The sequence below is a fragment of the Balaenoptera borealis genome, assembly GCF_965194805.1.
Source record: "Balaenoptera borealis genome assembly, chromosome: 2".
In the NCBI taxonomy this organism is placed as follows: Eukaryota; Metazoa; Chordata; class Mammalia; order Artiodactyla; family Balaenopteridae; genus Balaenoptera; species Balaenoptera borealis.
Genome location: NC_138867.1, coordinates 35,850,931 through 35,878,284, shown reverse-complemented (window position 1 = coordinate 35,878,284; position 27,354 = coordinate 35,850,931). Strand labels below are relative to the sequence as shown.

Below are 27,354 nucleotides of genomic sequence, written 5' to 3'. Positions count from 1 at the left end.
CTGGTGTGGGAAGATCCCACATGCCACGGAGCAACTAAGCCCGTGTGCCACAACTACTGAGCCTGCGCTCTAGAGCCCGCAAGCCGCAACTACTGAGCCCGCGTGCCACAACTACTGAAGCCTGCGCGCCTAGAGCCTGTGCCCCGCAACAAGAGAAGCCACCGCACTGAGAAGCCCGCGCACCGCAATGAAGAGTAGCCCCTGCTCGCCACAACTAGAGAAAGCCTGTGAGCAGCAATGAAAACCCAACTCAGCCAAAAAATAAAAAAAAAATTTAAAAAATTAAAAAAATAAAAAACTCTGTTTAGAAACAGTCCTGCACTCAGTGAGATCACATCCCCACTCCCTTTTACAATTAAGCATTGCATGGTGGAGTGATTATGTGACCCTTGTTCCAGCAGAGATATTTCAATGTTTCCCCAAACAAGTACATTTCCAAGACCCAATGATTCTCTGCATTTGGGCCCAAGGTAGGTACTCAGAGCATTTTGCAGAATGAATAACATTCACAGACACAACCCCAGATCCCAGGGTTCAACTCCAGCCAGAGAGTTTCTAACTCTCTCAGGAAAAGTTTTGCCTAGTGTTTGATTCATTACTGATGAATGCCCCCAATAAAGTACAATAAAGTATGTTGATTAGGCCTATTTCAAGAAGAAAGCTTACTATCCTTTTAAATCCAATAGGTTCCCCACACCTTATACCAGAGGAATTTTTTTTCACTCTCATAACAACTAAGCACTCTGTTGAGTGATATGCCCCTTTGGTTTAAAAAAGAAAAGATAAAATTGAACCTCTACTTACCCTAAGTTTCTTCAGCAAGAGTATAAAAAATATGATGCTGCCCATAAATAAAATTGAATTTCTAAAACATTTTATATTCTATATGAAAGCATCTTTCAAAAATATATGGGAAAAAAATGCCACTGACGATTTAAGCTCCCAGGTAATGAAAGGAGCTATTGCTTAATTCTTCTAGGATAAATTCAAGACATTAAAGCAGTGTTTCTCATGAATTAGTGGCAACATTAGGTCATTGCAAAAACTTTTCCATGTGTCCCAGCCTCTGGCATCTGCCCTCTCTTTTTTCACTTCTCTTTCAACCAAAAAAAAATTCCCCCATGTCAATTTTCAGGCATATTTTCCAGATATCCTTAACCCCAATATTTATCTCCCATGACACCTGAAATTACAGCTTTAACAATTTATTCTTTGCTTCAAACCATCCTCCCCCAGGCTGGACAACTTAAAAGTCCTACTTGAAGAGAATAATGACTATGTAGAGGGAAAGAGAAAAGAAAGGTAAGGAAAAGATATAAGAAAGAAATTAAGCGTATTAGCCTTTCAGTCTGTGTCAGGGCTGAGCCAGTGATACCAACATTCCTGGATCTCAAAGCTCCCACTCTGGCCTTGCATCCTCCTCCAGCCCATTCTGCCGCCATGAGAAAATAGGTCATCTACTGTCTTTGTATAGTGACAGATGGTAACTAGACTTATCATGGTGATGATTTTGAAATGTATAGAATATCGAATCACTATGTTGTATACCAGGAACTAACATAGTGTTATAGGTCAATTATACTTCAAGAACAAACAAACAAAAGAACTCAGAAAAAGAGATCAGATTTATGGTTACCAGAGTCAGGGGATGGGGGAGGAGAAATTGAATGAAGGCAGTCAAAAGGTACAAACTTCGAGTTATAAGATAAATAAGTATGAGGCATGTGATGTACAATGTGATTAATATAATTAACACTGCTGTATGTCATATATGAAAGTCGTTAAAAGAGTAAATTCTAAGAGTTCTCATCACAAGAAAAAAAACAGGTTTTTTCTTATTCTTTTATTTTGTATCTATAGGAGATGACGGATGTTTGCTAAACTTGTGATAATCATTTCATAATGTATATAAGTCAAATAATTATGCTGTAACCTCTCTGCTCCCATGCTGCAGCTTCGCCCACTTGATTGGACCACTGCAGCCTTGGAGATGGCAGCGGTGATGCTGCAGTCAATAAACCCCTTGTAAAGTAGATGACCTTTCAAGTTTTAACCTTTTTTTTTTTTCCGGCCGTGCTGTGTGGCACGCGGAATCTTAGTTCTATGCGGAAAGTAGTTCTATGTCCAGAGATCGAACCCGTGCCCCCTGCAGTGGAAGCATGGACTCTTAACCACTGAACCACCAGGGAAGTCCCAACTTTTAACCTTTTTTTATTCCAGTTTTATTGAGACATAATTGACATAAGGCACTGTATAAGTCAAAAATGCAGGCGGGGACTTCCCTGGTGGTGCAGTAGTTAAGAATCTGCCTGCCAATGCAGGGGACACGGGTTCGAGCCTTGGTCCGGGAAGATCCCACATGCCGCAGAGCAACTAAGCCCGTGCGCCACAACTACTGAGCACCTGCACTCTAAAGTCCGCGAGCCACAACTACTGAGCCCGCGTGCCACAACTACTGAAGGCCACGTGCCTAGAGCCTGTGCTCTGCAACAAGAGAAGCCCGCGCACGGCAACGAAGAGTAGCCCCTGCTTGCTGCAACTAGAGACAGCCCACGTGCAGCAACGAAGACCCAATGCAGTCAATAAATAAGTAAATAAATAATAAATTCTTTTTTTAAAAAATGCAGGCACATAAGCCTTTTTCTAGGCGCTTTATTCAAAATTCTTAGGGGCTGCATGGAGTCCCTGTGTTTGTCCTGTACGATAAATTGAAGAAAGCCATCTAGATGCTGTCTAACTAGAAATGGAAACCAAGGGAATCATGTAGAGTACTCATCATACTTACCATATGAACCACTGGCCTTTGAGAAATTTCTGGTGTCTTTTTATCCAAGGCAGGTTATATTTGCAGGTTGCTAGGGAAAGCTCTAGGAACAAGAATCAATTATGATCACACCCAACCACTGGCTCTGATGCTTCCACATAATGACTATTTCAGTTTGGGCAGGGAAAGAATAACTGTAATTTGGGGTCTAGAGATAAGGCAGCTCAGCCAATTGGATTTAAAGATCATCTAATTGAAATACTATTCTGTAAGACCTCAAATTACTTTCAAGTATTTATCTTGACAAATTATGTTTTCCATTTGAACTTAAGTCCTACGTACCATTTTGCACAATTGAATATTTTCAGTTATGCTCTACATTGGACATTCTGTTGTAGAAAAATAAATACACAGAACACACTTTAGAAAAGATCTATTGAAAAGGAAAGCACAAGTTATGAAAGAAAAGCTACCTTACTTATCACCTCACACTGGTCAGAATGGCTATTCTCAAAAAGACAAGAAATAACAGGTGCTGGTGAGGATGTGGAAAAAATTGGTGCAGCCACTATGAAGAACAGTATGGAAAATTCCTTTAAAAACTAAAAATAGAGCTACCTTATGATCCAGCAATCCCACTCCTAGGCATATATCCGGAAAAGATGAAAACTCTAATTCGAAAAGATACATTCACCCCAATGTTCATAACAGCAGTATTTACAATAGCCAAGACATGCAACCTAAGTGTCCACCAACAGATGAATGGATAAAGAAGATGTGGTATATATATATATATATATACCATGGAATATTACTCAACCATAAAAAAATGAAGTATTGCCATATGCAGCAACATGGATGGACTTAGAGAATATCACACTAAGTGAAGTAAGTCAGACAGAGAAAGACAAACATTACATGATGTCACTTATATGTGGAATCTAAAAAATAGTACAAATGAATCTATATACAAAACAAAAACAGACTCACAGACATAGGAAACAAACTTATGGTTACTAAAAGGGAAAAGGAAAGAGGGATGAATTAGGAGTATGGTATTAACAGATACAAACTACTGTACATATAATAGATAAGCTACAAGGGTTTACTGTATAACACAGGAAACTATATTCAATATCTTATAATAACCTATAATGGAAAATAATCTGAATATATATGTATATATATATGAATCACTTTGCTGTATACCTGAAACTAACACAATATTATAAATTAACTATACTTCAATAAATAAATAAAATATTATTAAATGCAAAAGGAGAAAAAGAAAAAAGAAAAGAAACATTACTTTACTTACCATTTTGCCTATAGTTGACCTTGGATGAGAGAACTCTTTCTTATTTCTCTCTTGGCTCTTCCAAATGAGAAAATATATGTGAAAGTATCCAATCAGGTGCCTGGCACATTGCCAGAAATAAATAAATACTCTTTTCCATTAAGTTTTATCTCCTCAGCTCACCAAGCATTGCTATGGAACATAATAAAACCCAGAGTAAGTTACAAAAATAGCAACCTTTGGAACACTAACTAGAAATTATGAGTAGTAAACCATACACAGATGACTTGAAATAATTGATGTTACTCCACCTAATGTCTATTTCGGGGCTTCCCTGGTGGCACAGTGGTTAAGAGTCTGCCTACCAATGCAGGGGACACGGGTTCGAGCCCTGGCACGGGAGGATCCCACATGCCGCGGAGCAACTAAGCCCGTGCGCCACAACTACTGAGCCTGCGCTCTAGGGCCCGCAAGCCACAACTACTGAAGCCCTCGCGCCTAGAGCCTGTGCTCTGCAACAAGAGAACCCACGACAATGGGAAGCCCGCGCACCGCAAGGAAGAGTAGCCCCCGCTCACCACAACTAGAGAAAGCCCGCGCACAGCAACGAAGACCTAACGCAGCCAAAAATAAACAAATAAATAAATAAATTGATTTAAAAAAAAAATGTCTATTTCGTAACTGGATCAGAGACTGTTTCTGGTCCCTTTATGTTCATTCTCCCCTTGTTATATAGCAATGGAACTCTGATGTTGAACTGGACACACTATGACTTGAAATAAAGACTACATGTTATAATCTCCCTTGTAGTTAGGTGAGGCCATATTGCTAACTTCTGGCCAAAGTGATATTAGCAAAGGTGGTGTGTGCAACTTCCTGGAAGAGACCTATTCCAGCCCCTCCCCCTAAACACAACAAAACCCCAAGCCTCTTTCCCTGCTCTCTCAAGCCATTTTTGGACCAGCTGGAAAGCTTGCCCAGGTCTTTTTCCCCCAGAAAGCTTCATTATGTATTCTGATACTCTCTTGATATGTGTATGCATCATCAGTGTTGACGTCCAAACCAAAATTTTGGGTGGAGGGTATAAAAATACATAATGGAGCTTTCTGAGGATCTACTTTTTTGCGGGTATCTACATGTTTAGCAAGATCCCAGGAAGTTTCATAACCCCTAAAACTTGGGAAGCACTACTCTGAAGTATACAAATTATACAGAAGAGCAAAACAATAGTAAGCTAAAATGGCACAGTCAAAAAGAAGAAAAAAGGAGCAAGAAAATCTTCTGGTCTCTCAATCTAGGTGTCAAATGTTTGCTGAGAAGTTAATATGAGCTGTCTTACAGGCCTCAGGAGATAACAGTGAACAGAAGAGAGAAAACTCCTGCCCTCGTGGGGCTTATGCTTCATTTGAGTGTGAAGACATTACAATGCAATTGAGAATTTTCAATGCAAGTGTTGAGTGGGAAGTATGCTTGCCTGTGTCACTTGGTCAAAGACCTACCCTTATTGTCCTCTCAACATAATAAAAATAACAAGAGTTATAGTCAACCTTTTTTGAGTATTTATCAATATAATATGCCAGGCAGTGTACTTGGCACTTCATATATATTACCAAGCATTCTAATATAGGCATTTACACCTGTACGTTTTTCCCTTTTGACGCATTTGGGTGTAATAAAAAAAAAAAAGCACTGCATCCGAATTCAGAATTTTTGGACTCGTTTCCTGATTTGACCATGTGCTTAACTTTCCTCACTTAACCTTCCTCACTCTCAATTTCATTAAATAGAAATATTGTCTATATACTGTCTTTCCAAAGTCATGGAGAAGATCAACTGACTTCTCACATGCTAAGCACTTAGGATAGGACTTAGCACATAGAAAAGGCTTGACAAATACCAGTCATGATTACTGTGCCTAGTCAATCTTTTATTATTAAATAATAAAGGTAAGTAAAAAGACATTGCACTGTAAATTTGGCTTCATGGCATGGATTTCACGGAGTACTAAGTTTTTCTCCCCGTTAGTTTAAACTTTTCTTGAGTAGAAACCACAAAATATAACTTACACTCAAATTATCTTTATCTTATTTATTGTACCATTGATTATGAAGCTAAGATTGAGGACTTTATTGCCTCACGTTCTATTTTTTAAAAGCTGAGTTTATCACTCTTTTAGAGGCAGAAATCCAAATGTAGTTTTTTGCTACATAAATATCTGTTAGTAAAAAATATGAAAGAGTATTTAATTTGCATAGCATCTTCCAGTTCTAGGCCAAAATATTTTAAACAAACCTCTTAGAATATCAGTCATTATTAGTTATTATTACCAGTGTACTTAGAACTACACCATTATTTTTAAGCACCTTCATAGAACCACATTGCATAGATGTAGTAACATCGTTTACTGAAGCATGCTGGGTTTTTCTAGCCCTTTATAAACAAGGTGAGATTATACATCTTATTCAAAGATATATACATCTTTGCATACATTAACAAGAATATATGTAGGATGAGTTCCTAAAGTAAATTTACTGGGTCAAAAGTTATAGATAGTTTATTTTTACTTTTTAAATAAGCAATCAAATTGCCTTCCTAAAGGACTGTGATAATTTATACTCTCACCAGCAGTGGAAATGCTTTTCTAGCCAACAACTCTATTAACATTAATTTTAAAAACTGTCATTGGAAGAGGTTAAAATTAATGGCCAAAAGGTGGAGGTTGAATTACTTGTAAATTTTAACTATGTATGTTTGCCTCCATCCCCTACAAACAAAAATAACTGACCTCTAAATACATCTACTTTTTAGCCTCTATATTTAATATGTATTAAGTTGTTTAAAGAAAACTTTTCCAATTAACTAAAGAAATAATTTTAATTATGCAAAGTTTAATATGTCAGCCCTAGATTAGAGAGTTGGACAGACGTGGTTTTAAATATCTATATTGTCATTGATGTGTTAGCATTCAAAAGATCCAGAAGATGGCAGTATAATGATGTTGTCCCTAAATTTTAGAGAAAAATTTAAGCAGGAAAATCTGAAAATATAGATTTTTCCCATTTTTATTTTCTCTTTTCTTAAAATGATGCAAGATCACTAGATGTAAGGCACTAAGGAATGTGCAGAGGAGACCTCACACTTACAGGAAAGAGAAGTCATAATGGGTGGAACGCAGAGCAGACAGGGAACTTGAGGACTCCCGCTTCAAATTTCAGCCCTTTGGGCCAGGACACTCTAAATCTACACTTTCCTGTAGGTGAAATCATCTAGCAACACCCTCCCCTCAAGACTATTACAAAGACTAAATGAGATAAAATATATAAACCTGTGCAGCACTGAGAATGTAATGAGCATTCTGGTTTTAATTTTTAAAATCCTCCTCTGTTAGAGACAGCTACTGAAATATGTATGGTTGAAATAATAGGCATCTTAAATTTGCTTTTAAATGCTTTTTTTTAAAAAAGAAAAATGTTGAGATTAAAAAAAGATTGACAAGTTATTGATAATTTTTGGAGTTGCTATGGTAAGATTAAGGGGATTCGTGATACTATTCTGTTTATATGTTTTTAAATTGCCATGTGTATACACCATGTGTATACCTCAGTCTGGCTGAGATTCAGAGACTGGGCTGCAGGGCGGCAGCAGCGGACGCAGCGAGGGCAGGTAGAACGCTACTGCAGCGGTCCACGTAGGAGGTGATGGTGGCTTAGATGGGACTGGTGGGAGTGGAGATCTTAGAGAAGTGGATGGACTCAGAATGCTATGGAGATAAAATTGACAAGACTTCTTGGTGATTTGGGATGGAGGGAGGTGAGGGAAGGCACTGCCAGAAGTCCTGGGTTTGGGCATTATTATAATTAAGGGAGTGGGCTATGGAGGAGGGTTGCAGGTTTGGGAAGGGTTCTCTTTTGCCCATGATAAGTTTGAGATTTCTATCAGGCATGCTATGGAAATGTTGAGTAAACAATTGGATGGAGTTCACAACACAGGTCAGGACTAGAAATGTAGATTGGGTGGGGGGGCGGGGTTTGCAGGCAAAGTCATGTAGATAACACTCACAGTCAGGGGACTGAGTGATGTCACCAAAGGAATGAAGAAATAGAGAGGGAACCTCAGGATAGATGTGCAGAGACTGAGCAAAGGAGAAGCCAGCAGAGGATTGATCTCCCCATCTGAATAATAGGACTGTCTTAGGGCTATTGGAAGGAGTATATAGGCTTTTTGTATGTAACACTCCTTGTGGCACATAGTAGGGCTTCAATAGCCATTATTCCTCTTTGCCCCATTCATTTTTCACAGAGCGCCTCTCCTCCTACTTCCCTGGGGAAAGCAGAAAACAAAGGCCATCACGAGGCAATACCATCAACTTCCAGTTTCCCCACAATTCAAACCTACCTGCAAGTCTATCATTCATTCCCTCTTCCTTCCAGTGTCCCAAAAAGACAAATTCCCTTTTCTCTTCAAAGTTCATTTTTCCCAGCTGCCAATTCTATCCCTCCTACCTCTTGTAGGACATTGCCCTACCAATTATGACATTCTGTCTTATACTTTCTATTCTTTCCCCTTTACAGATTCTTCCTCTCAGTAACTCTGTAAGCATGAGTTCATTCCATCTTAAAAAAAAAAAAAGGCTTCCTTATTTCTTTTAGTGATTTTTCTCTAAAAAGTGCTGCTCGATTTTTATTGTGCATATGAGATACAAATGAACTTATTTACAAAACAGAAATAGACCCACAGGCATAGAAAACAAACTTATGGTTACCCAAAGGGGAAAGGGGGAGAGGGATAAATTAGGAGGTTGGGATTAACATATACATATACTACTATACATAAAATAGATAAATAACAAGGACCTAGTGCATAGCACAGAGAACTATACTCAATATTTTGTAATAACCTATAATGGAAAAGAATCTGAAAAGAATATATATATATATATATATATATTATATATATATAATATATATATATATATATATATAATATATATATATATATATCACTTTGCTGTACACCAGAAACTAACACAACATTGTAAGTCAACTATATTTCAATTTAAAAAAAACCAACTGACCATAAATGTAAAAACAAATTTATTGTGCATATGAAGTATCAAGGGATATTGTTAGCACGCAGATTACGATTCACTAGGTAGAAGGGCTACAGAGTTGAGCTTCTGCTGAATGCTGATGCTGACGCCACTGGCCCACAGGCCACACTTCGAGCAGTGGTTCCCAACCTTGACTGTGTGTCGTTATCACCTAGAGAGCTTTAAAGAATGCGGATATCTGGCTGCCACTCCCAGGGATCTCTATATCTTTGACACAGGCTGTGGGCTCGGCATCGGGATTTTTAAAAATCTCCCCTGATGATTCTAATGTGCAGACAATATTGAGAACTCCTGCTATCCAGAGGGTAGAATTATGAGGGACTTTCTACACCATATATTTCTATAGTGTTTGAACTTTTTGCCAAATATTATGTTACCTTGGACTTAAAAAAGATGAATTAGAAGAATGAGGATGGGACTTGCCTGGCGGGCCAGTGGTTAAGACTCCACACTTCCAGTGCTTCCACTGTAGGGGACATGGGTTGGATCCCTGGTCAGGGAACTAAGATCCCATATGCCATGCAGCACAGCCAAAAAAAAAAAAAGAAGAAGAAGAAGAAGACGAAGAAGAATGAGGAGGAGAAGGAAAATGAAGGAAGAAGAGAAGAAAAAAGGGGGGACGGGGAGGAAGAAAAAATTTTCTTGATCCAGTAGGTACAGCACTTTCCTTTTCAATCAAATTTCTTAAAGTGTCCACTTCCTCACTTTCCATTCACATCTCAACCCTCCCCAGTCTGGCTTCTGTGCTCTTTTCTCCCTAAAGCTGTATTGACAATAACCACACAACGCAAGGGGTCACATCTCAGTTCTTACCTTACTGATCTTTGGCCAATGTTGCAAGAGGTCCCAGGAACCTAAAGCAATATCCCAGCACACACCATATCATTAATGAATTTTTTCTTCTTTCTTGTGGGCTACAAATGAGAATAGTAAATTATGAATGATTCCGTGTTGTTATTAAGCAAGGAACAGTGCTGACACCTGGCAACAGATGAAATATGCATGCATGCAAAGCTCTTGTTAAAAAAATCTCTCCACATCCAAAATTAATGTCCATCCTAAAGGAACTAAAAGAGTCAAAACATTTCTCCCTTTTTGAAGCAGACTCTCAAGAATTATAGCAAAGCTTCCCTGGGTCTGTTTTCTCACAAAGGGGTAGGGGGAGAAGTAGGTGTGTCCAAGATTGCTCAGACACTGCAAGAAGAAGAAACATTTTTCACAAATAACTTGTGCCACTTCAGGTCCTCCAGGAAGCAGATGCTAAGATAGAATTCAAGTCTGTGAAAAGTCTGTGACACAGAAAGGGAGGAGGGAGCAGAAGTGGGGAGAGCTCATACTGCCTGCAGGTCAGACAAGGCAAGAAAGAAGGGAGGGGGGACTGGTGAGGAAGAGCATCGGACTACACCGCAGCTCAGAGAAAGTCTCAGCCAGGCCAACAAGGAGCCCCAGAGCCAAGACTGCCTGGCAGGGTCCCCACACGTGGGAAGGACTGGCCCGGCTCCGGGACCCTCACCATGCTGAGTCCCTGACTCGGAGCAGCCTGCCCAGGGTGCGGTTTCTGGACCACCGCAGTGGGTCCCTACAGAGGGCTCTTGGCCGGCGACTCTCCTCACAGCAGGATCCCCAACAGCACACTCCCAGGCTGCCCAGGACTGAACTCGGCTGGTTACTATTTGAATAATTTTAATATGGTTTGGGCAGAATAAAGAGGCAACAGAATAATCCTTTGACAGTTCTATCTCTTCGTTTCTGAAACTTTCATCTCATTCCTTATCTTAAAAACACCAAAAGTAGGTCTAGTCTAAAGGTAAGGAAATTGGCCCTAATTTGATAGGACAGTCTCTGCTGACTTCCTGAAACACCCCACCCAGAGCTTCCAGGAGCCCGTCTCGGCTCTTCTTCCCCATCCAGTCCTCCTCTGCATACATCACTGATCCTCTGCCTGTCCCTTAAGTTCTGCCCTTCCTCAAGTTGCGCCTGTCACTCTGTCCACACTACCTGGGTTACTGCTGTGATGGAATGATATTTGAAGTATTAACTGATGCAGTTTTTTATTAATAATATTTCCTCCTCTCTTGCATGATCCCTTCACCCATCCGATTATGGGAAGTGTGACAGATACTAAAGACATGCAGTATTCGAATCTCTCTTTGGGTTTTATTGCTCACCTGGGGCCTAGGGGTAGGGTTGGGGGTTTACCCAGAACTGGGGATAAGGGGCAGGGGCCCTCTGGACGATATGCATGTCTCAGTATCTTCATCTATTCTCCTTTCTCTCTGCCTCTGCATCCCAGAGAAACTGATCTGGTCTGCGAGGCTTAGAGATGCAGGGCTGTCAAATCAGGACCCGAGCCAAAAATTATAGTGCATTAATCACTAGTAAAGTTGTCTCCCGTGTTCCCCAGGCACAGACTTGCCTAGGCTGTGACTTCCCAACCGCTCTTGCTGCCTGTGAACCCAGGGAACGGAGGTGAGCTCCCTGGGAGTCCACTTCCCCAGACTTTTCAAGGGCTCCCATTTTCTGTGGTCTCTCAGACCAGGCCTGTACATGCTGAGAAATGGGTCTTGATGGTCTCCCAAAAGTTTTATCCATGTGACGTCCCTGAGCAGTTCTTGAAAATTTCATAAATCTTTCACCTGAGTAAAATCTCTGAGGTTGGAAGTACTGAATCCCAAAACTTTATCTGGACTATGGGTCCTTGTATTCTGAAAGGGTGAAGGATGGAAACTCTGAGACCTCCGCTCTAACCAAAACTGGGAGACCATAACCCATGGGGCTGTCAAAGAAACATGGTAAAAATTACCTCCAATTCTGGTTGGTAAAGGACGGCAGTTTTTCAGAAGAGGCATGAATACTGGGGTGAGATGGAAATTCTGAAGATTTTGGCTGATCTCACATCTAGCCTCAGCCTCTCTTACTGACATCTAAGCGGGGCTTTCAGATGAGTTGTTTGGCTGACTGTGTCTTTGTGGTCCCTCATCGTCAGCTGTTCCAGCCAAGTTTTCAGTAGGGGAAACTTGAATCCCCTGCATGTTCTCAAAGTTGTGGTCTATCTGTATCCCCAACTCCCTGGCCAGGGGTGCAATGTCCTCCACAGACACACATCTGAGTGAAGAGGACATCACTTCTTTCAGGGCAGCTTGAAGACCCTCCATGTTCCTCCCTCTCTCTCCAGCTTCCTCCTCCTCCCAAAACAGTAGTTGTGATGGCTTCAACTTCAGGATCCTCTGGAAAATCTGAGCCTCCTCATTCTCCCTGGCCTGGGGACTGAGGACAAAGTAGCATCTTTCAATGGCAGCTTCCCCTAAAAACATTAGCAAGTCCCATTCCTTCTCACCTAGGCAGTCAATGAAAAAAAACACAGCTGAGGAAACTTCCATCAAGAAACCAAACTGTGTCAAAAACTTTCTAGATCCCCACGAAGGTTGGCCACAGCAACAGCTTTCTGGAAAAAACTGGGGTTTTCCTTTAGACCATCACTATCAGGAAAACTCCATGTTACCTCAACCAGGCCATCAGAGATCTGCTGGGGAAGCACCAGAACAGGCAAATCCTGATGGAGAAAGATTTTGTGTGATTTCAGGTGGGCAGGGCTGAGCAGTGTGTTGAGGATTCTGGACTTGGAGAAGCTACAGTATCCGAGACGCACAAAAGAGATGACAGGCATCTTCATGAGAGTCAGAAATTTTCTGTATCCCCTGTAGGCCTTCCTGAAGACTGCGTTGACTGCTCCTTCACAATGTCCTTCATGGCCCCCAGCATTAAAATGCTTTTGTTCTTTTCTGCATCTGGCAGTAGCAGGGAAGGGCAAACTGGCACTGATACATGTTTGACATGACTTCACGTTGCAAAGAGCTATCTGAATACAGCATAGAGGCACAAAGGACATCAAGGGGATTAATGGTTTCTGTTTCTCTAATTTCCAAATTCTCTACTTCAGTCAAAAATTCCCCTTTGCTATCTTCACCCAGAACCTTGTGCCTGAGGATTGAATCTCTGACTGTCATATCCAGTGCTTGAAGTTTCATCAGGAAGTTCCAGGCTAAGTCACCTGGAGTCTCAGTCACCCACCTACATCCTCGGTCTAAGAAGAATTGTTTAACGAAATCTGGCAGAAGCTTTCTGCTTGTATCTGGGTTTAAACAGGACAGGACATCTTTAAACACTTTTTTCTTTCTGTAGGAAAGAAGATAGTCAGTGAATGTCGTGTTCAGCATCTAAGCTTCCTTCAATGACTTTTTTAATTAAATAAGTTATTGACATTTTCATTGGAAAAAAAAAAGATGAAACAATACAAGTTAAGTTCTCTTTCATTGCTCTGTCAATTCTATTTCCTTCTAAGAGATATGTCAATATAGTATGGTACATTTCCTTCCCATCCTTTTTCTATGCAAGTACATAAGTATGTTTGCATATGTAGAAATACACTGTTTGGTTTAATGGATGCTATTTTATTTTATAAATGATATTATACTGAATGATTCTTCTTCGGTATAAAACTTCTTTTTACTCAGTGCTATTCCTTGCAAATTCTTCCAGGTAAGTATATATAGAGACCTACTTAATTCATTTTAGCTAATCCATTGTACTTCATGGTTTGGAAGAACCATTATTTATTTAACAATTGTCTACTGGTGATCATTTAGGTTTTCCAATTTTTTTGGCTAATGTTTGTATGCAGCAATGAAAAACCCTGTTAAAGCTTCATTATACACATGTATGAGGAATTCTCTAGGTTGATACCAATTTATTTCTTAAATGTTAACTCTTGCTAAAGTTTGGAGAAATGGAACTTTTTGTTATCATTGAAGTTTTCTCAGAATTTACATGTTGTACCTAATTTCTCCTGATGTTATTTTCTAATTTATCTTCTAGCCACTTCTTGGGAATACGGAGACAGTGCTTAGTAGAGAAAGAAAATCAGAGAGCATTTTCTGCTCCTGATGGATAGCAAATTAGCATAAGATTCTTGGATCCCCTATAAAAATAGCCTAGAAGAAACAGTAGAAGTGAGAGAAAGTATGGATTTCAAGAATTAACAAAAGTAAGGCTTCCCTGGTGGCGCAGTGGTTAAGAATCCACCTGCCAATGCAGAGAACACGGGTTCGAGCCCTGGTCCAGGAAGATACCACATGCCGCGGAGCAACTAAGCCCGTGCACCACAACTACTGAGCCCATGTGCCTAGAGCCCATGCTCCACAAACAAGAGAAGCCACCACAATGATAAGCCCACGCACTGCAACGGAGAGAAGCCCCCGCTGGCTGCAACTAGAGAAAGCCCACGCACAGCAACAAAGACCCAACACAGCCAAAAAAATAAATAAAATGATTAAAAAAAAAGAATTAACAAAAGTAACTCTAAGAAATCCTTGGATGGTCTGAAAGTTGCTTGAACTGGTATACATGGATAAAAAGGTGAGGGAGGAGTTAAGGCCAGCATGAAGGATTCCCAGAGGAGGCACTAAGAAGATGGGTTGCAGAAAGCATTTAATTTCTGCTCTTGTCTATCCCCTGCTTTTCCTTTGGACAACCATCCTCTGCTTCTTCAGCACAGAAATCAGTACTCACACAGCCCAAGCCAGATGCCTAACATTGACAAGGTAATAACAGGCTACTGTGGAGCAGTACAGTGATATACCTAATAAGCATAGAGATGGATGAAAAATTAAGAAGCAGTAATTTCTAGAACCCAATACCATTTATGTAAATTAAAAACTCATGAAAATAGCCCATGTAAGGCAAAAAAAAAATGATCAGAGATTTTAGCTACCACCCACTGAAAGGAGACTGAGTTTTGAATTTGAGTCCAGTCAGGTTAATTAGGAACTAAACCAACGAAAAAAACCCAAGATTCTTTGGAGAAGTTTCACAATCCAGAGTCTCTATAACTGATCATACACAATGCATAGGACAAAATCCAAAGTTACAAGACATAGGAAGAAACAGGAAATGTAACGCACACTTGATCAATGGAGACCCACTCCAGGATGACCCAGATGTTGGATTTAGCATATAAGAATTTTAAAGCAGCTATCTTAACTATTTTCAAGAATGTACAATAAAATAAACCCATAATGAATGATTAAATAGCAATTCTCAGGAAAAAAAAACAGAAAGCATTTAAAAATTGAAATTCTAGAATTAAAAGTAACAATACCTGAATTTTTTCAAAAATCAGTAAATGGACTTAAAAGAAGATTGGAAATGACAGAAGAAAAATTCAGTGTACTTAAAGGTATAGCAGTAGAAATGACCCAATCTAAAGAATAAAGAGAAAAAAATTTTTTAAAAAAATGAATGGAGCCTCAGGGACCTCAGGAAAGATATCAGAAACTCTAACACACATGTACTTGGAGTCTCAAAAAGAGAGGAGGGAGCAAGTGGGACAGAAAAATAGTTGGATAAATAATGGCTGAGAATTTTCCAAATTTGGAAAAAAAATTCCAAATTTATAGATTCACAAACCCTACAGAAAATGAAAACAAAGAAAAGCACACCTAGACACGTCAGAGTTAACCGCAGAAAAAAATTTTAAGAAAAAAATCTTGAAATCAATCAGAAGAAAAGTAACACAACACTTAAGGGGGAGCAATGATAAAATGACAAGACTTAGCATCAGAAAGAATGCAAGCCAAATGACAGGAACGACATCCATAAAATACTGAAGGCAAAAAATCTCCAATCTGAAATTCATCACAGCAAAAATATTCTGGATTGAAGGCAAAATAAAGACGTTTCAATAAACAAAAAATAAATAAAATTCTTCAGGATAACAGGAAATAACATCAAATTAAAACTTTGATCTTCAGGAAGAAGAAAGGGCAGAGGAAATGGTAAATATATGGGTTCCTACCATCGACTGACCCCAACTAGTATAAGCTAGAAGGGAAGGGAGTTGATTGATATAGTCCATATACAAGTTGACCTTATACATTGCAGAGCACATAGGCAAGTCTTCCTGAGACTTTGATTTGAGACACAATGTTGGGCATGGGGGGCATAAAATTTAACATGACAAAAAGCGTGAAGATCCTTCTCCTTTGAATCAGATGCATTTGGATTCCCCCCCCCCCCCCCCACCCCCGGTTCCCAGCTGCATAGACAAATATTACAAAGGAAAGAGACAGAGGATAGCCACAGGCCTCCAGTCAACTAGAGTGGATTGGTAACCATTAGAACTATATTGCAGGTCATAACTACATTATTATTGAGACTTTTCTTGACCTATTTTCTTAAAGGTGTTAAATTGATTGCAAAAATAGCCCCAATTAATGGCTTTCTGGCATCCATACTTTTTGCAATACTACCTCGCAAGAGGTGGAGTCTATTTTTCCCCAACCCTTGAATTCGAATTAGCTTTGCGACTTGCTTTTGCCAACAGGGTGTGGCAGAATTGTATGCATTATGGGTTGAATTGTATCCCCCCCCCCAAAAGATATGTTGATGCTCCCAGTACTTCAGAATGTGGCCTTACTTGTGAATAAGGTCTTTACAGCGGAGATCAAGCTAAAATGAGATCATTAGGGTGGGCCCTAATGCAATCTGATCAGTGTCCTTATAAAAAGAGGAAACTTGAAAACAGAGACATGCACCAAGAAGATGGTCTACAAGCCAAAGAACACCTCAGGCTACCAGAAGCTGCGAGAGAGGGCTGGAACAGCTCCTTCCCTAGTGACTTCAGAGAGAGTATGACCCTACCAACACCTTGGTTTCAGTCTTCTGGTCTCCATATCTGTGAAACAATATATTTACCGTTGTTCTAAGCCACCATTTTGTAGTACTTTATTGTGGCAGCCCTAGGAAACCTATCATACAGATGGCGTGATAGTTCTGAGCCTAAGCCTAAAAATGCCTTCATTACTCTCTCTCTCTGTCTCTCTGACTACTCTCCCTCACCATAAGAATATGCCTCGCGGAGTCTGAGAACAAGTCCAGACTAGCTTGCTAGATGAGAGATGAGCCTATGCCAGCTGACCACAGATATAGGAGTAAACCCAGCGCAGACCAGAAGAACTGCTCAGCCAACTACAGACACATGAACAATTATACACTCTTATGGTTTTAAGTGACCCTAATTTTGAGATGCTATGTTGAGATATTACTATTGTGATAAATAAATGATACAGAAAAATCATGCAAAACAAAACAATATCATGCAAGAAACACATAATATTAGAATGTTACCTATGGAGGAAGGTGAATGGGAAATAGAGAAAAAAATGAAATAGATAAACAAAAGGGGCTTTTTGCAGAATAATGAGGGTAGTATGCAATGACTAATTAATTAATTCAACCCTATGCAACAACTGTAATATATTCAAAAAATTAAGAATGAGGTCTAAAAGCAACTATATATTGGGAAGGTATGGGGGTGGGACAAGAGCTGTGTTATGGGTTGAATTATGTACCCCTCAAATTCGTATGTTGAAATCCTAAGCCCCAGTACCTCAGAAGGTAATGGTATTTGGAAATGGCATCACATGGTAGATGTAATTAGTTAAGATGAGGTCATTATGGTGAGCCCTAACCTAATATGACTGGTATTCTTATAAAAAGGGGAAATTTGAACATAGAGGTGTGAACCCAGGAAGACAACCATGTGAAGATGAAGGCAGGTTGCGGGGGTAGGGTGAGGAGGGCGAGGGTGGAGCGGATGCTTCTACAAGCCAAAGAAGCCCAAAGATTTCCAGCAAACTACCAGAAGCTAGGAACAGATTCTTCTTTACAGCTTTCCAAAGGAACCAACCCTAGAGACACCTTGATTTCAGACTTCCAGCCTCCAAACTGTAGGACAATACGTTTCAATTGTTATTGTTTAAGCTACCGAGTTTGTGGTGCTATTTTGTTACAGCAGCCCTAGTAGCTATGTCAAGGTGTGCTGAGGAGGAAATTACTCTTTTCTTTTTTTTTTTTTTTTTGGAAATTACTCTTTTCTGACCCATAACTGGATTATGAATTCCCAGGATTTGGACTGAATGTGAGTTGGTAGTTACCTTCTCCTTCTGTACTCAGAACTTGGTGATGTTTATTTTCCCAGACAGTATCGCTCCAAATTAAGCATTTCTCATATTTTGAATTTTCATTGAGAAATATTCAAATTCAAGATTTCCTCATCAAAATGGCAATATTTGGACTGGATCAAGACAAGCTTTATTTTGGGATTTTATCCATTTATCACAAATTCCTCTCCTGTTTCCACTTCAATAGTTAGGTTTATAATCCCCATATTCCATTGGTCACAAAGGAGCTAAAATGATTAAAAAGGCTTAATCTGAGGAACAGAAGGGAACAGCTAAAATCAGTGGTTATATGTATGATGGAGGTGACTGCAGAAACCTTTAAGTTGATAGTCAATATTTACTTTAGCTTATACTGTCCACTGTTCCTAGGTCCTGGGTTTTCCTCCCTGTCAACACTCACCTCTGAGGCAATTCCGAGTTAGAGAGGTCCAAGAAATTTTTGTGTAGCTGCTTTTCTGCTGCCATCTGGTGCCTTTCCTCAGCCCCTCTCCCCATTATGTCATGGCAACCTAAAAATAAGTTGTTGCCTAAGTAACTACACACACATCATTCCCATACCTTCCATACTTTTCTCCTCTTCCTCCTCCAATGACATGCCAGTTTCTGAATCCCCATAATTCTGTTCTTCATCAGAGAACTCCATGGTTTCAGAATACAAGGAGTCCTCTTTGCTGTCATAGATAATGCACTCTGGGTCATCATAAGCATCCTCTTCCACGGGGCTGTCTCCATCTTCAGAGTACCCAACAGATTCTAGATATTCCTCTTTTCCTAAGTGTAAAAAATCATCTGACTCCTCATATCTCTGTTCATCCTGTAAATACTCAATAGTTGCTAGAAATTCATATTCAACATTCTCAACCAGTTGCAGAGATGTGAATTTTGGTGTGTTGTATTCCTTCTCATTTTCCCTTGAGGACCAAGCAGTTTCCTGATAACCAGCCTTCTTGTCCGTGAAAGACTCAGAGGTTTCCAAATCCAAGTGTTCTTTCTCTTTGAAGGACATGGTGATCTCAGGATCCTCAGGCTCTTTCTCTCCAGGAATAAAAAACACCTTCCCTGCTTACCCCCAAAGGTTGCGCTGGCTCCATATACTCATGTTTTAAAAGTTCTGGAAAGAATAGGAAAGGTTGGGGGATTTTTCTTTTCTTTTTTTTTTTTTTTTTTTGAAATTAACAAATGTTATAATAACTTGACTTTCCATGACCTCAAAGCATCATCTCCTTTATTTCACTGGATAACAGGAATACCTACCACCTCCTACATAAATGGCAACGACTCAACTGTCAGAACTTTCTCCCACTGAAAAATATCAGATCACACTCCTGCCTTGCTCAAAAGTTCGAGTCTTTCACAGCAAACTCAAAGGGTAAATGAGTGAAATAGAAAACTTGAATCCTGTGTTTACTTGTGGATTTACTGTGACCCCAAACCAGCTCAGACTACATAAGGCCATTGCTAACAAAATCTGATCCTAATCATTTCTAATCAAGAAGCAAATAACTCTGATTTGGAATAAGTCCTGGAAATAACAAGACCTGTTTCTCTAAGCATACAGGTCCTGTACTACATTAGAGACCATTAACATTAATCTTTTTATCTGAGCCTCTGCCTCTCTAACATCTCTTAAAATAATCTTCACTATTTTTTAGAAAAGGAGCTACATCTGTCTCTGGTAGTAATTTACAGAACTGCTAAACAATTCATTCTGGATGAAGTGCGCCCTCATTTGCCACTAATTATCTTTGAACGTTGAAAAATTAGAATTTGATTTGCTCCAGAAAACTAAGGTTCTGCTGGCATTCTTCTCACAGAGAAAACGAAGTTGTGGACTCTCCTGGTGGTGCAGTGGTTAAGAATCCGCCTACTAATACAGGGGACACAGGTTTGATCACTGGTCCGGGAAGATCCCACATGCCGCAGAGCAACTAAGCCCGTGTGCCACAACTACTGAGCCTGCACTCTAGAGCCCGCGAGCCACAACTACTGAAGCCCGCATGTATAGAGCCTGTGCTCCTCAACAAGAGAAGCCACTGCAGTGAGAAGCCCATGCACCTCAATGAAGAGTAGCCCCCGCTTGACGCAACTAGAGAAAACCCACACACAGCAACGAAGACCCAACGCAGCCAAAAATAAATTAAAAAAAAAAAGAAGTTGCTAATCTACCACATATGTGTGTTAAAAATTATTTTTCCTATATTTTCAAAATGGCTATACTAAGTGAAAGATGCAGCTTTTGGTCTTGAGGTTGTTAATACCCATGAATTCACTTACTTTATAAGGAAATCCTGATGTGCCACTAACAGTAGTCTCTTTCCAACTATGAGTATTTCAGAATGTCACTGCCAGAATAATAAGTTTATACTAGCACTAAAACAAGTGCAGGTTTTGGGGACATCCCTGGTGGTGCAGCGTGTAAGACTCCATGCTCCCAATGCAGGGGGCCCGGGTTTGATCCCTGGTCAGGGAACTAGATCCCACATTCATGATGCAACTAAGAGTTAGCATGCCACAACTAAGGAGCCCACCTGCCACAACTAAGACCCAGCACAACCAAATAAAATAAATAAATATTAAAAAAAAAAAAACAATTGCAGCTTTTGGATTGAGTTTGAACAAAAAATTATAAATCCCCTAAAACAATAAGATACATCATTCCCTGCATTTTAAATCTTGGACACTTTTCCCTTTTATCATATTTCAGTGAAAATTATCTGCAGGAGAATGACAAAGGAAAATAAAAAGTAAAAATTTTCTTTTTTTTCAGGAAATCTACCTCCTCCCTCTCAGCCCAAAAAAGTGTAGAAATTTAACTTACCATGATTTAAGTGATTTAAGTCCCAAATGGTAGCTGACTCTGAAAAAGTACTAAGTAAACAGTTGAGAAAAAGTTGACCGCTCACTTCTCCCTTTTTCTGTACCAAAATTAACAGCTTCCAACTTTTCTTCATGGGATCTGTAATATTCTCCAGAATCTCATACTCTTCCTCAGAAATTAGCCTCTGAGAGGTTAATGTATCTAAGATACAATCAGGAACTTGTTGGAGGATTTCAAGTAACTTTTTTCATTCTTTTTCTATGATTTCTGAGGGAACACTCCCAGTAGCCAATGTTCCTGTTTTCTGCAGAGTAGGAAATGAACTATGAAATAGTTCCAATGCATGAATACAAGTTTTGGGGGGGTTTTTTGGTTTTGGTTTTGGTTTTGTTTTTTTTAAGGCAAAGAGTAATTCTATTTGGCAAAGAATAACTATGTCAATGACGCCTAGTGTTGAAGAGGGTGGATAGAAACAAGCCAAAGTAGCGGGGGAACCCAGCCCTCAGCCCCCACGGACCCTGGCTCCCTGTAGATTATTTATCGTTTTTTGACGACTTGACTCAGTTTCATATGACTTAGCCCCTGAGAACTCCTCTGAGTCAACTCCTCTGAGAAGCCTCTCTTGAACTTCAGATTGGACTAGGTATTCTCTACTCTGAGCTCTATCTGCGATAATAAGAATGTGAATTGATTAACCCTTTTGGAGAGAAATCTGTCAATATGCAGCAATAAATAAATAAATGTGACAGATAAAAATCAAAATTCATACCATTCAGTGCAGCAATCCCACTGCACTGAATAGGAAATTATCTTATGGAAATAATCAGACAAATGCCCAAAGATGTATGTGCAAGAATCTGCATTACAACATTTTTATAATAGCAGAAAATTGAAAATAACTCAAATATCCACAAATTGCGGGTTTATGGAACAAATGTTGATACATCAACAATGGTGTTACCTAATCAGGTCTGGCTGTTCACCACTCAAAAAATCAATACTTGAGGGACTTCCCTGGCTGCGCAGTGGTTAAGAATCCGCCTGTCAATGAAGGGGACCTGGGTTCGATCCCTGGTCCGGGAAGAGCCCACATGCCCGTGCGCCACAACTACTGAGCCTGCGCTCTAGAGCCCACGAGCCACAACTACTGAGCCCGCGTGCCACAACTGCTGAAGCCTGCACGCCTAGAGCCCATGCTCCACAACAAGAGAAGCCACCGCAATAAGAAGCCCGCACACTGCAACGAAGAGTAGCCCCTGCTCGCTGCAACTAGAGAAAGCCCGTGCGCAGCAACGAAGACCCAACACAGCCAAAAATAAATAAATAAATAAATGTAAATAAAAAATCAAAAAAAAATACTCGAGAGAGAGAGACAAATGTTGGTAGAAAGGAAAGTTGCTTTTAATCAGAATGCTGGCAATCTGGGGAGATGGTGGACTCAGTGTCCCCAAAACCCACCTCTGAAACTTATGCTTGGCCATGAAAGTTTTTATAGGGAAAAAGGGAAGTAATCTCAGTTAATCACTGAGATAGGGGGTGGGAGTCATCGCCATCCCCCACTGTGTGCAGACTTGTATGCAGGCTTGTCAACTTCCTGTGATTTTTCTTTAGATGCTATCTTGTTCACACAGTTTGTTCGCAAGATTACTGAAGGGGAAGCTAGGGAAGAGAACTGGTCATCTGTTAATTACTTATTCTTCATTTCAACTTCTTTGATCTATAGAAAGAACCAACAGATTACACAAGGTATTGTGTGATCAAGATTTGAAAGGCACGCTAGGGCTGGAGATGAGTAGAGCATGGGGGGCGGCTGGTTTAAGGTTAGTGACAAGGCAAAAGGGCCTCCTGCAGAGAGCTCTTTCCTGCAAAAAGCTTTCTCCTGCCAAAAGCTGCTTACAAATCCCCACTTGTCAGAACGTCATTCCATTTCTACGGGATCATGGGCGAAGGTCTGTCTTCTGTAACTTCTTCATTCTGACAAAGGGCACCGTATTCTTAGAGTGGAAGATGTCAGCATGGGTTTGCAGTATCTCTTTGCTGACAATTTTAGTTGCCCACTTACATATGCAGGCAGAACAAGCTACAATTATTTTGATGCCCACCAAGATATACATTATTATGAGCAATAGTGTTAATCCCATTCTCTTAAGGCCAGTTCTTGGAATTGTACTAGCCATAGATTCAGTACTGCTCAAGGTGGAGCAGCTTATGTCATGGCTACAGTCTAGTCATCATGCAGTTAGCTTTTCCCCTCTGGTGGCAGTTATAGTACCTGTAAAACAACTCAGGAATGTGCATCAGACACTGAGTCTGTGACTCTATTGTCCTAATCATTAACGGCTTGAGCTTGCTGTTTTGCGACTCAGGGAGGCCTGGGAGACTTCAGCTTTTCTATAAACAAGAGGCAGGAGACATGAAGGAGCCTTTGTGCTTGGGGTGGGGTGGGAGTGGGGTGCAGAGTTCTGCTCAGTTCCAATGCAATACCAAAATGAAGTTAAAAGTGATGAAGTAGGGACTTCCCTGGTGGTCCAGTGGTTAAGACTTCACCTTCCGAAGCAGGGGGTGCGAGTTCGATCCCTGGTCGGGGAGCTAAGACCCCACATGCCTCACGGCCAAAAAACCAAAACATAAAAGAGAAGCAGTATTGTAACAAATTCAATAAAGACTTTAAATGAATACATAAATTAAATAAAGTGCAAAAGCTACAAAACCATTCTGCCCTCATCCCATATACCACAAAAAAAAAAAAAGAAAAAAAAAAGGATAAAGTAAATCTACACATATTGACAAGTAGTGATATCCATGATATATTATGGAAAACAGCAAGTTATAGATCCCATTTTTTTTTTTTTTAACTAGAACTGAAACAAGGAACAGGATGTTTTTTTTTTTTTTTTTTTTAATATTTATTTATTTATGGCTGTGTTGGGTCTTTGTTTCTGTGCGAGGGCTCTCTCCAGTCGTGGCAAGCCGGGGCCACTCTTCATCCCGGTGCGCGGGCCTCTCACTATCGCGGCCTCTCCGGCTGCGGAGCACAGGCTCCAGACGCGCAGGCTCAGTAGCTGTGGCTCACGGGCCCAGTTGCTCCGCGGCATGTGGGATCTTCCCGGACCAGGCCTCGAACCCGTGTTCCCTGCATTGGCAGGCAGACTCTCAACCACTGCGCCACCAGGGAAGCCCTAGATCCCATTTTTATTTAAAAAGTTAATATGTGTATAGTGTATGTATACAATATGTGTATATACATATACATTATATTTTAAAGAAGACAGCCAGGAAAGAGATACTCCAATTGTAACACTGGTATCTCTGGTGATATGATTACAGTGGTATTCATACCTTCTACTTTAAACATTTCTATTTATTTTAATAGTTTACATTTTTTGTCTTGTTAGCTGACTTTAATTTTTTAAAAAACTATCTAGTTGGTTTTTATTTTCATTTATAGTTCACAAGAACCTGAAAACAATCTAAATAACTATCAACAGGATACTGGATGAGTAAACTGTGGTATCTCATATAATGTAATATACAGCATTGAAAAAGAATGAACTTCAGTGACCCACAGTATATATAAATAAATCATAACAATATTAAGGGGAAATTTTAAGTCCCCAAATATTATATGCTGCATGAAACCCTTTTTAAAAAGCTCAAAATAATGTAAATACAGACACATACACACACATTTTAGGAATACACATGGAATCAATATAATTATATAAAATGAGAAGTAAGGAAATGAACTTCAGAAGGATGGCTACCTTGGTTAGGGGAGGCTAGGGATGGGATGGGATTGGAGGACAGGGAAGTCATGGAGTTAGACATAGGATATCATCTGGGAATGAGTTTATAGGTGTTTATTAAATTATTAAAGGTAAATAGTTAAACATGTAAGTGAAAGCAGGCCATGCATGGACCAATGCTGAGCATAACCAAGGATAATGATTCATTAAATTCTGGTGTCCCTAAGGTTGAAAAAGAATAAGAGAATCCATACATGACATTAAAAATTAACTTTAGGTTGAGAGTTTTAAAATGTGTCACAAAGGTATGGGTTTCAAGAGATGTATCCCACCTAATACTAACAATTTGATTGGCAATGTTAGTAGGTTTGCCAATCTTTTCTTTTAATTCAACTTGGTTGGTAAGGTATTCTAATAACCAGCTTCTCAAACCCCATCTCCTCCCCACTGCTCCCCCTAAATACCCTCCTCTCCCACAAGAACTTGCTCCAGGAGATCTCAAAGCTGATGGGAAGAAAAGTGTTTATTTGAAGTTACATATTTCACAGTAAAATTTAAATTTAGGGGAGGAAGTTTAAATTCAGTTCCTTGGTAACAGGAAATCTGCATTGCACACACTTAGAATGCAAATGGAAGTGAACAGGAGGGAAGGGGGCAGGGCAAAACCTTTAAAAGAATGACATAGCCTGAGGACATGATATAAACTAATTAGAACCAAATAGGTCCAAGATGGTAGACCAGTCTAATTCCACTAGACCTTGAGCCTCAGTATATGCTCACTGTAACACATCTGCAAGCTAAATGACACACCCATAGGCGCCATGACAGTTCCAAGGCCAACCATAAAGGTCAAAAAGTAGGCCTGGGCTTCCCTGGTGGCTCAGTGGTTAAGAATCCGCCTGCCAATGCAGAGGACACAGGTCCGAGCCCTGGTCCGGGAAGATTCACAGGCCGCGGAGCAACTAACCCCATGCACCACAACTACTGAGCCTGTGCTCTAGAGCCCGTGAGCCACAACTACTGAGCCCGTGTGCTGCAACTACTGAAGCCCGTGCACCTAGAGCCTGTGCTCGGCAACAAGAGAAGCCACCGCAGTGAGAAGCCGGCGCACCACAACGAAGAGTAGCCCCTGCTTGCCGCAACTAGAGAAAGCCCGCACGCGGCAACGACCAAAGCAACCAAAAATAAATAAATACATTTATTTTTTCTAAAAAAAAGTAGGCCCAATTCCTGGAAATCCCCACCCCTTCCCCCAAATATGTGGAATACTCCTCCTACTCATTAGCCTATGAAATTACCCACCCATAAAAAACCTGACAACCCCATACCCTGGTGCCTTTCTCGCCTTCTGAGACGGCCCACACTCAGTCTGTGGAGCGTGTTTCTCTCTAAATAAATCCACTTCTTACCTATCACTTTGTCTCTCACTGAATTCTTTCTGTGATGAGACATCAAGAAAAGACCGTGGGTCTAAATCCTGAGACCAGGTGTGTGATTTCAGTTAAAACACCGCAGGTTCGAGCCCCAATCTGAGTTACACGGTTTCAGAAGTGAGCTGGGGGAATGGTGGCCAGGAGATAAAGATTTGAAAATATATCCCTCACATCAAATACAGTGAAACAGGTGTAAAAATTTTGCTTGCACCTAGGAGTTTAAATAATATGATTTTTTTTAAAGAGAAAGGTCAGCACTAATTTCATCTATTGTAGGAAAAAAAGGCAGGTCAAGTCAAGAGACCTGAACTATATCAGAACAATAAATGCAAGATTTATGAAGTCTCTATCACTCTCTGCTAAAAGGCAAAACACCATAAGTAACAGCAGAGATTGCAACAGGGAAGAGCCAATTTTGACTCCATGTTGGATCTGTTTCTTTGACTTTAGCATTTGCTTTTCATAGCTTTTGTTATTATAATCATACATAATGGACTGCCTCAGGGAACCCTACCCACCTGTGAACGGCTGCAAGAAAGAAGAAATTAACCAATCCCTCCCCGAGGCTGGTCATTCCAGAAGATGTTTACCCTTTTTACTTTACTTCCTCCCCGAATCTCCCTCTCTCTTTTGCCTTTTTACTTTACTCCCCTCTCTGATTCTATGAAAGAAACTGGCATCCAGACCCCGCTAAGATGGTTTTTTGGGGACCCTAGTCCGCCATCTTTTCAGTCCGCCGGCTTTCCAAATAAAGTCGTATTCTTTGCCTCAACACCTCGTCTCCCAGTTTATTGGCCTGCCGTGCGGCAAGCAGAGAGCTTGGACTCTGTAACAGGATCATCTGTTTCAGAAGTCATTCTACTCCCGACCTAAACCTGGCATTTGGATAGAAATCTGGAAATTCTAAACTGGCTTCATAGGCCTCTATAGAGCCAAGGGCCTACCTGACCAGGGCCAGAATGGTGTGATTTCAAGCACACCAAAAAGGGAGAGGAGGAAAAATATTTCACTCTGATGTTTACAGTTTGGGGAATGTCTGGGGTAAAAGAGACTCGGACACAGTGCCTGTCACACAATTTGTGTCCTCAGTGGTTGCTACCTGTCCTACCCTTCCTGAAACCGAGCAGCACCCTGTGGGGCCCTCCTGGGTACAAAAGCCTTTCCAT

General features: G+C 40.3%; 1 protein-coding gene across 1 annotated transcript; it reads right to left on the bottom strand.

The window, feature by feature from the left end:
- Window positions 1–39: 39 nt before the first annotated feature.
- CARD6 (caspase recruitment domain family member 6) lies at window positions 40–27,354 on the bottom strand (the record flags this gene model as incomplete). The annotated part of the gene is given in 12 exon segments (XM_082379622.1): window positions 40–4,253; window positions 9,985–11,849; window positions 11,852–12,095; window positions 12,099–12,571; window positions 12,574–12,855; window positions 12,858–12,971; window positions 12,974–13,347; window positions 18,737–19,239; window positions 19,241–19,302; window positions 21,010–21,256; window positions 21,260–21,510; window positions 27,297–27,354. Coding segments are annotated over 11 exon segments (2,928 nt in total). The 3' UTR covers window positions 40–4,253; window positions 9,985–11,529.